This window comes from Ammospiza nelsoni, chromosome 15 (assembly GCF_027579445.1).
Source record: "Ammospiza nelsoni isolate bAmmNel1 chromosome 15, bAmmNel1.pri, whole genome shotgun sequence".
Taxonomy (NCBI): Eukaryota; Metazoa; Chordata; class Aves; order Passeriformes; family Passerellidae; genus Ammospiza; species Ammospiza nelsoni.
In genome coordinates this window covers 17935335-17945115 of record NC_080647.1, presented here as the reverse complement: position 1 = coordinate 17945115, position 9781 = coordinate 17935335, and the positions used below count along the sequence as shown (strand labels likewise).

The following is a 9781-nucleotide window of genomic DNA, read 5'->3' as shown; positions in this document are numbered from 1 at the left end:
GAATATCTTTCCTGTCTGTAAGTACACACTTAGAATCCTGTAGTGCTGGAATTAGAAGGGATGTGTGAATACGAGCAGTGTCAAAATACAAAGGATACTGAATGAAAACCCACACCTCTGTAAAGGGAAACAACTCATTGTAATTTGCACCTCTTTTGCAAGCATAGCCCTTACAAATAGCTCATTGCAAAGAAACCCATCCAAAATAAAAATACAGCGAGTTCACTCCACAAACTGCAGCTACACAACCCAGAGAGGCAATTCTAAAGTCCTAGGGTGTGGCTTAGTTCTCCTGTTAAGAACAAGCTGTTAGTAACAGGATATAAAGCCGCTTTCAGAATCATTTTTCTCAGAGGGACACGAACATTGACCCGGGGAGCATCCGTGTGTCACAGAGCAGCATCGGGGCACTTCTGATTCACAAACTTAACAACCCAGATGTCTCTCCCTGCTGATTTCCCTGGCCCAAGCTGCCAAGGGAAGCAGACTATAGCCAGCAGCTTCAGAGGAAGGAACCAGCCTCCTTTCAGGCAGATAAAGGTTGGCTTGAAACAGAAGCCAACAATATTCCTGGGCCTAATCAAAGACTTTTTTCACTACTTTTTACAGTCATTTTCTTTGTACTTCTGGCACCATCTTTGTTAGGAAGATTTATTGTCTGCTTTTTAAAATTTATCAGTTTGCAACGGCCACCAGATGAAGGGATCTCTTAAATCACTCTGTATGGGGAGAGTGTGAACATGTGTCTTACAGCCAGAGCTTTAAAGTCTCCCATTCTGGAAAACCTCTTACAAATATCAACAATGTGAGGAACATTTTTGAGACGTTTATACTCCAGACATGCTGTTTACAAGGTGCTCTATATTTTGAAGTTATTGAATTGCAATTATTCAAATTGCTGTATCTGTGAAAGACTAAAAAGGAGATTTTTTTAAAATATTTGAGAAATTAAGAGAGTAACAGATTTATTTGTTGATTGATAATACCTGATGAAATAAAGGTTTCAGACAAGAAGAATGCTAAACATTGCTATTATAGTTACCACTCTAATTTCTTTTAAAAAGGTCGATTTACTTAACTATTTAAGTTACAAATCCAAGCAACTGTTGCATCATCTTACAGGACTGGGATCACTGTTGAATATCAGGGCAGGATAATAGGAGAGATAAAAGTTCTCTGAAAGAGAAAGCACCAGAACCAGCAGCAAGGTGGGGTTGGTCAGCCCTTCATTTGAATGTAAATGTAATTATGAGGCAGGCAGTTGGGCTGACGTCAGACAAGATCTTGGTAAACCATTACCACCAGCACCTGGTAACACAGTTGATAATAAAAGAGGATGAAGTAGAAGATTCCAAGCAGAGTGGCATTATTAGAGAAAACCAAACACAAATATTTTTGAGCAGTAAAAGAAGACGCTGAGGACCAAGATGTTGTGACGCCGTGTTTACAGTTGGGACAGCCATGTACGTGAGCTCGCTCTTGGAGAAGGAGCCCAGCATGTACCCAGGACCTGCCAGGGCCAACAACAGCCTGCCCGTGCAGAACTTCGTGTCTGCCCCAGCCTACTCCGACTACATGGGATACCACCCCGTGGCAGCCCTGGACAGCCACGGGCAGCCGGCGCCCGCCTGGGGCTCCCACTACGGCCCCCAGCGCGAGGACTGGGGCGCCTACGGCCCAGGCCCTTCCAGCGCCGCGCCCGCTGCCCACATCAATGGCTCGTCCCCTGGCCAGGGCTCCTACAGCTCTGCTGACTACAGCTCCCTGCACCCCGCTGCTGCTGCTGCGCCCTTACCTCCTGTAGATACAATCCATGCCCAGCAAATCTCTCCCAACAGCCAAAGGCACAGCTCTTATGAGTGGATGAGGAAAACCGTGCAAACCAACACTGCTGGTGAGTGCAAATTCAACTTTCAACCTCAGAAAGCATCTTCTGCTATCACTGAGCTTAGAAATAATTAACTTTACTTGAAGCACATAGGTTGGTGGGTCATTTATGACATTTATTTAGCCCACTGCTGTTTAATGCAGTTTTAACTAAATTTATGCTAGTTTCACTTTCTCCCATAAAGGCTTTCTGTGGCTGCTGTAGTGGAATGGTTGATGTGGTCTCAGCTCCAGGGATCCCTGTTGGAACACTCTGTAAAGCATTTTGTGTGATAACATGATAATCATGTAAAAGTGATGATAATCATTGAAGCGTTATGGAGCAATGCAGCAACATTTAACACTTACAGACAGAAATACTACATAGTTATTTTGTGCTGCAGGGGAGATATCAATATAGAATCAGGTTGATCTTTTTAAACTTTATAGACTTCTCAATAATTATAAAGAAAACCATGTGCTCTGATCTAACTGCAGTGATTATGTAATTTTCTGCAATTTTCCTGTGTCTCATATTTTTCTGCCTAGATTTATTAGGTGAGCACAAATATTCCTAGAGAAGCAATCTGACTCAAACAATCAGCATAGAGTATTTTGTTTGCAGATCACATAATTCCTTGGTTAAGCTCCCTTTTAATTTAATTTCACATCAGTTTTACTTTCCTTACGTGCCATAATTTTTCAGCTTCCACATTTACACAATTAAAAATCTCTTTTCTGCAAGTGGCACTCACTGATGTGCCTGTTCTTGCCTGCCAGATGAACGTTTCCATGTATATTCCCAAGGTGGAAACTGGGTGTAGCAAGGTTTGCTAAATCTGTGGTTCAGGTTAAAAGTAATAAGTGTGTGTTAGAGAGCATCAAAGAAATGCTCGGAAAAAAGTAGAGCAATTACAATTGGAGCAGTCTTAGAAAACACAGAAAATCTGCACTGCTGCTGCAGACAGAATCCTCCTTCAAATGGTTATTACTCAGGAGCAAAATTAGCCTGGTAATTGTTTCCTAATTATAAAGCAGACACACATTGATTTGCCTCTGTTACTAAATATAAAATGCCTGGTGAACATTAGGATATCACAGTGCTCTCCTGCCACTTGGAGCCTCTACGAAGGCCTTCAAAGCCAGGCAGAGTCAGTCTGCTGTCCTCCTTCTGTATACTCATGTAAATCCCAGTAACTTCATTAACATCTTTGGAGATTGCCAGGTGTAGAAGTGATGCAAGACTTGAGTGTAGATCAAATTCAGCTGAGACTACTGAATGTCAATGAGGCAGCCCTGGCTGTGTCATGCTGGCACAGAATTTTCAATGTGTGGCATTTTTGAAGAATAACATTCTTAAAGTTTAACACACTTAAAAATCTAAATCCTTGCTTTACACTTATTGAACAGTCTTGGAAGACCCTGAAAAGTTTCTCATTCACTTGTCCAAAGTTACAAAATATATTTGCAATTCAGAGGCACTGTTTTGGGTCTAAATTAATCTCTAGTCTCAAAAGTGCTTACACAGGATTTACTCACATTCTGAAATACTTTATGAACCACTCAGGACAGGTGGAACAGAGCCCATCAATATCTGCATGTCCTGAGGCTGTGCATTCCTAGAACCCAATCCTTTGAAGTGTTAAAAACAGCCAGGACTTCACAGAAGTGAGCTCAAGGCATCAACCCACCTTAAAAAAGGAGATCGTGAGAGTGAAGCACAAATATGGTAATTGTGCAAAATAAGAAAAGTACCAAAGACATTTAGCTTTTCATTGGTATTTAAAAAAAAAAACAAAACAAAAAAAAAAAAAAAAAAAAAAAAAACAAAAAAAAAAACCCAGGAAATTTTAATCAGGTCACAGAAAAAATTGTGACAAATGGAAGAGAATTCAAATAAATTACAAAGCTAAAATTATGCGTGTAACTGCTCTGTACCACCTTATCAGTGTTTTCTCTAGAAGAAAACTGACTTGATGCCATTATAACCCCTCTTTGAAACACACTTACTGTTTTTCCTTATTGCCATAATGTTATATGGGTTATCAAAGTAGCTACTGGTTCCTCTCCTTCAATGTTATCACTGCTTAATAAAGTTCATTGCTTTAAAATCCCAGAATGACAGCCCTAAACTCTACCAACACATTTCTGTGCATAAACATGTGGATGTCCTTAACTCCACCAGGGTGTACACACATCAGTGTGTGTGAGCAGAATGGAGTAACAGAAACCACAACACATCCCATTAGATGAGAGAGCCTCTTGAAATACTGTGCTAAACACAGTGGGAATTATTTTGAGTGAGGAGATGTCAGTGGGAATTTTTCCTCTCTGTTTAGACTCTATTAAATACATTACATTCTGTTTCAATATTCTTATTTAGCATTTGATACAAAACAAAATTAAATTGCAGGTAAAGTGAAACAAAAATTTACCTGATCAAGTCAATCTTCAGGATGAAACAAGATCAAAGCCAGAAGTGCTCTGTCCTTTCAACAGATAAAATGTGATTTGAAATGAAACATCCTCTGACTAAAGGACCGTAACTGTATGTTCAGAACCAACCCTTGTTTTTCTTCAAACACAAAAGCATTGCAAATATACAAGGCAATAAGACATTTTTAAAAAATCAAACATGGAAAGTGGGCTTGGTAAAGAGACCTTCCCAGTCAGGCCCTCCGAGTGAGGAAAAGAACATCTAAGGAATTCCTGATAATCAGATCCTGCTTTTACTGAAAATCTACGATAAAATCTGCCATCCACTTCAGTTATGCTGGAGCAGAACTTCCAATTATCTTCTAAACTCTGTGTAATCAACAGCGTAAGATGTGTATTTTCTGAGAGCAAGAGAACCTTCAAAGTGTAAAACTCACTGAAAAGGTATCTAAAAGGCCTAGAAAAAGGTTTTAAAGCTTCATATGACACTTCCATCAGGGAGTGACCCGTCTCAGAGAGAGAAGGGTCTTTAACAGGACTAAACAAAAGATCAACATGATTTTCATATGTTACAAGCTCAGCCACAGGATTTTTTTCAAAATATAGCCAAGACATCTTATGTCTTTGTTTAAACAAGCTGTGATGTACAAGTAATTCAGATTACAGAACAGCAGAAACATGGCCAGAAAGCAAAACAGAATAGCAGGAAAAAAGGCCAGGCCCCTGCTTTAATGCTAATTTATTTTTCTTTGTAAATTAGTTGTGACATCTATTTTCCACTGGCCTACATTGTCTGAGGTTTTGAGGCCTATCTGTCATATTGAGGCAACAGACCCTTTTAACACTTCTCTTTGCTTTGATATGCAGTCTTGTCTCTTCCTTCTCCCTCCTTTCTTCAGGAGTTATATTGCCGGAAAGGGTGATGATTTTCACAGCAAATAAAGAGGCCTTCTCCCAGCTTTATTGTCTTCAGAAGAAATACTCTGTGAATTTTATGACCAAGGGGAATGGGGAAAACTACTCCTTTTCTCCACCCCCTCAAATCATGGTTATATTTGCTGATTATAGAGAGGCCGGAATAACCTTGTTGAATTTTAACTTGTTTTCAAAGATTCCCTCTGAGCCCTCAGTTTACAAGGAACCTGAATATCTATACTATTGTTAGCATTAGAACTATCACTGAGGGCAAATATTTCAAAGCCAATGATTTGTACCATGAAAAAAAGTAAACTCAGTTGAATTATTTAGTCCTGCAAATTTAGGCAGGAAAATCTTCTATGCTGGAAGTTGAAGTGGCAGAGGATTTAGGAAAATATCTCTAATTATGCTTATTTCAGCTATGTCTACCTTCAGATAAAAATATCCCAGTCTGTCCTCGGTGTCGGTCCAAAAGTAAAGAGAACTGAGGAAAAAGTATTCCTTCATCTATTTCTGTCCCTTTTTCTTCTGCTAAGATGAAAGCGTCTGACATTTGTTTAGGGCTTGTAAATTCCAAACCAATTGGCTTGTGTTTCTGAATGTGAAAGGGGTTCTTGATAAGATCTCCTTGTCGCTCCTTTGTGTGGCGTGTGCTTCATCTTAACACCTCAATGGATTTTAGGGAACCACTTTAAAGGAGTCTTTGTCCTACAGTTTGTCCCAGAAAACTCACATCAAAAAAAACTGGGAAGATCAGAAGAAAAAAGGAAAACTATCTAGTTGGTTGTTGAAAGTGCAAAGGAGAACAAATAAGTTGAAAACTGATCTCTCTGGATTATTATTACATGAAGAATTGCTTAAAAATTATATTAAATGAGAGATACATTCTAAACATTTAATAATGCTTCTCTTAATAGTATTTATCCAATATATCTAAGAATATTTCTTTTATACATTAGAGAGAGGATGATCCTGTAATCCCTTTACAAGATTTTATTGCCTCATCTTACAAATTGTTAATTACCTCCAACTGTAAAGGGAAGCCCAGCACAGAGTACCCTCAGGGATATCCTGCAGGCACTCAGCACCTTGCAAGACTGGACCTTTTTGAAAAAGTACATTAAATTATTATTGAACTTCTGAATTTATCCTAGGGCCACAAGAAAGGAAAAGCATTTCAACATTTCTATTAGGACACACCTTTGTGCTACAGAAGCAATCTTTAGAAACTCAGATAAAGAAATAGGCCACAGTACAACTGCACAAATTGTGACTGAAGCTCAGTCTTGAAATGCTGGGTATTTATGCTCTCAGAGACACAGAAGTCACTTCACTGAGCACTGCAATGAAACCCCTCTGAGATTAATATAGCCAGCACCAATTATGTACTGCTGTGAATTATTTAACATGCTTCAGGGTGTTTAGCACTTAAGAGCTTCACATTTAAATCTATGTTTACAGGGAGGGGAAATAAAGAGGGAAAGACAGTTATGGTAACCAACAGTCTGTTACTTCACCCTGCACCTCTGTACCATAGAAAGCAGTCCTATCCAAGTGTCCTGTAGTTTAATTAATGTCTGGGAAATGCCTGAGATGTTTGCAAGCTGCTATGGAAAATCCAACTCAATCTATGAATAATCTTTCTTTTCTAACCAGGTAAAACAAGAACAAAAGAAAAGTACCGGGTTGTTTACACAGATCACCAGAGACTGGAACTAGAGAAGGAATTTCACTGCAACAGATACATTACAATCAGGAGGAAGTCAGAACTCGCAGCAAACCTGGGACTCTCTGAAAGACAGGTACAGAGGTGTGCCCTCAGATGTGCCCACAGTGCCCAGGCACTGCCAGGGACAGGCACAGAGAGCACCCCTCAGGTGTGCCCACAGTGCCCAGGCACTGCCAGGGACAGGCACAGAGAGCACCCCTCAGGTGTGCCCCCAGCGCCCAGGCACTGCCAGGGTACACAGCAGCAGCCATCTCCTGCCTCTCTGCATTTGACACAGACAATCCACTACACAGCCCCACAGTTAATTTGACAGAACCCTCCAGTTATATGGAACTCAACATTAGGAGTCAGCTCATACTTTAAAAAGTAGTTATTCTTACTTTCTAGCTTGATGCCATCTGGAATTTAAACAGTTCAGCTTAACAGGTCTTAGCTATGGTCCCAAGAGTTACAACATTCATAATTTTATTTCTTCTTAAAATCACACCAAGTAATGGCCAGCAAAAAATCCAAAGCATTTGATATATTTCAGCTGTAAGACAGGAAAGTTAAAACTCAATCCAATGAGATATCTAGGGGTTTTTTTTGTTACAATATATTGCCACAATTTCCACAGGCCACATTCTTCCTCTGTCAGATTTCAGCATATTCAGGGGGGTTTTACAACCTTGGATTTTCAAGTAAGGATCTCTTTTTGCCACTCATGCGTGTAGCCCAGACTATCCATCCAGGGAATGTTCAAGTGCATATTTGCATCATTGCTCCCTTGGAGAGCAGCTCTGCCTTCACTCCTGTCTAGTACATATTTAATGTCTGTCCTGGATAAAGCCAGGCTGCTGAGCAGGGCACAGGAGCCGTGTTAGCCGTGTTCATACAGACACCACAGCAACTCAGGATGAGAATTCCCTAAAATCCCTGTGTGGGAGAGCATTTCTCTCAAGCACAGCTCTGCAGTGTGTGGAAATTGTAACTGCTGGATCCAAGCCTCCAGAATTGCAATGGCTCTGCTACAGCTGGAGGAGAAGGGCACATTTGGTGATACTGAATAAGTCATCTCATTTAAAAACCAGATCATTGCCCTGAGGTAAATATTAACTAGAAATCTTTCTTCTTAGAATTTTACAAGCTTTTGTTCTTTCTAAATATACACATTCAGGTCTCTGAAAATGTTCCTCTTTCAGTGCTTTCTCTGATTCTCCACTCAGTCTGTGGAAGAGCAGGGAGCAGAGAGGGACCAATGGAGGCTGGAAATGTAGGAATGCAGAGACAATCAGTGGTGTTTTAGGATCAAGCACTGGGATTTTATAAATATATTTTAGTGCCCAGACCCAAATAGTGCAGAGTGCACTGCACAGACAGTGAGTGCTCCCAGGCAGGAACAACAAAACCCAAGTTTATCATGGATGGACTAAGTTTGTCACACAGTGGGATAGAGCTGCACTGGGAAATTTTCAGAGAACTGCAATTATGAGAGATTTGCAAGCTCCACTTTAATGTTCTGCTGATTTAGAACACAGACATGCCTGGAGTCCCCAGTGAGCCTGCAGAAAACCAGCAGTTTCCTTTTACAGAGCTGCTGCTCCTAATGCCACCCCATTTTTACCTGGAAAGTTCCTTCAAGTATAATAGAGACAAAATACATAACTGATCAGCATTTCCACAGGACAGACAAAGCTAAATGCTTCTTCATGCCAATACCAGCAGGGTAGTAAAAAATAAATATAAATCACTGAGATTTTTAATACAAAGCAAGAGTACAACTTTCTATATTGTACAGTATTCAACACGCCTCAAAGGCTGTAACAAATACTGTGAATTAAGAATACAGTTAGCAAGCAGGAAAACAAACAGAAGTTCCTCCTCATTCACACTTTCACATAAGGAAAGAAAATAGAGATCCTTAAAGTAGATTTTAAACAGATAAGTCTTTCACCTGCACAATGAGCCTGGGAAATTGACTGGCTTTAAGTAATGCTGATATATCTATTTACACACATAACAGTACATATGTATCTGCAAAATACATGTTTAAATATATATTCCAGTAATAAAAACAGTCAAAACTTCTAAATACATAAGAATATATATACACACAAAAATCACTCACAACATAAATGAAGAAAAAGAACCCTCACTACTTGGCTTTGAATTAATCTGTAACATAGATAATAAAGAAATCTTCACAATTAATCCATAATTGCATCTTCATAAATTATGACACTGGCAAAGCTGAAATGATGAACTCTGTGGCCTGAGTCTCAATGAGTTCATTGATTTCTGTGTTCCTAAATATAACACTGTGTGTTCGCTTTACACCAAGGGCCCAAGAAAAATAAGAAATCAAGAAAGAAAAAAATCAATTTTCTATTGGTTATTATGCCAAAAATTAATACAGAATAATGTAAAAACTTTCACTGCACAAATTAGGTATTTTGGTTAGTGGAGGGTTTTTTGGTTTGGTTTTAGCTTTGGGGGTTTTTTTCCTCATGGCTTTTTGTTTGTTTGCTTTGGGTTTTGGGTTTTTTAAATTGTGGTTTTGGACCTACCTACATTTCCATTGCAATGATTACTGTAAAAAGTTGAGCAGCACTTTGAATTAATCAGATATCATTTATAATGCCCCAGGTGAAAATCTGGTTCCAGAATCGCCGAGCAAAAGAGAGAAAAATGATCAAGAAGAAAATCTCGCAGTTCGATGGCAGCGGGGGCTCAGCTCAGAGTGACTCTGGATCACTCAGTCCAAATGAACTGTCAAATTCTCTGTTCCCACCACCACATGCAATAAATGGATTACAGCCTAATGACATTCATCAAGTCATAGTTTCAGAATGA

At 39.5% G+C, this 9781-nt stretch overlaps 1 protein-coding gene across 1 annotated transcript; it reads left to right on the top strand.

The window, feature by feature from the left end:
- The first annotated feature begins 1461 nt into the window (after window positions 1–1461).
- Window positions 1462–9781, top strand: LOC132080124 (homeobox protein CDX-4-like). The gene is made up of 3 exons (XM_059483135.1): window positions 1462–1894; window positions 6877–7022; window positions 9575–9781. Exons 1-3 carry the CDS (start codon window positions 1462–1464, stop codon window positions 9779–9781), a joined length of 786 nt encoding a protein of 261 aa, XP_059339118.1.

What these genes read in the sequence shown, in the direction of transcription:
- LOC132080124 (XM_059483135.1), top strand. Translation starts at nt 1,462, where the DNA reads ATGTACGTGAGCTCGCTCTTGGAGAAGGAGCCCAGCATGTACCCAGGA. An exon ending in CGTGCAAACCAACACTGCTG is followed by an intron (nt 1,895 to 6,876) that starts GTGAGTGCAAAT and finishes TTTTCTAACCAG; the next exon opens with GTAAAACAAGAACAAAAGAA. An exon ending in TGGGACTCTCTGAAAGACAG is followed by an intron (nt 7,023 to 9,574) that starts GTACAGAGGTGT and finishes ATAATGCCCCAG; the next exon opens with GTGAAAATCTGGTTCCAGAA.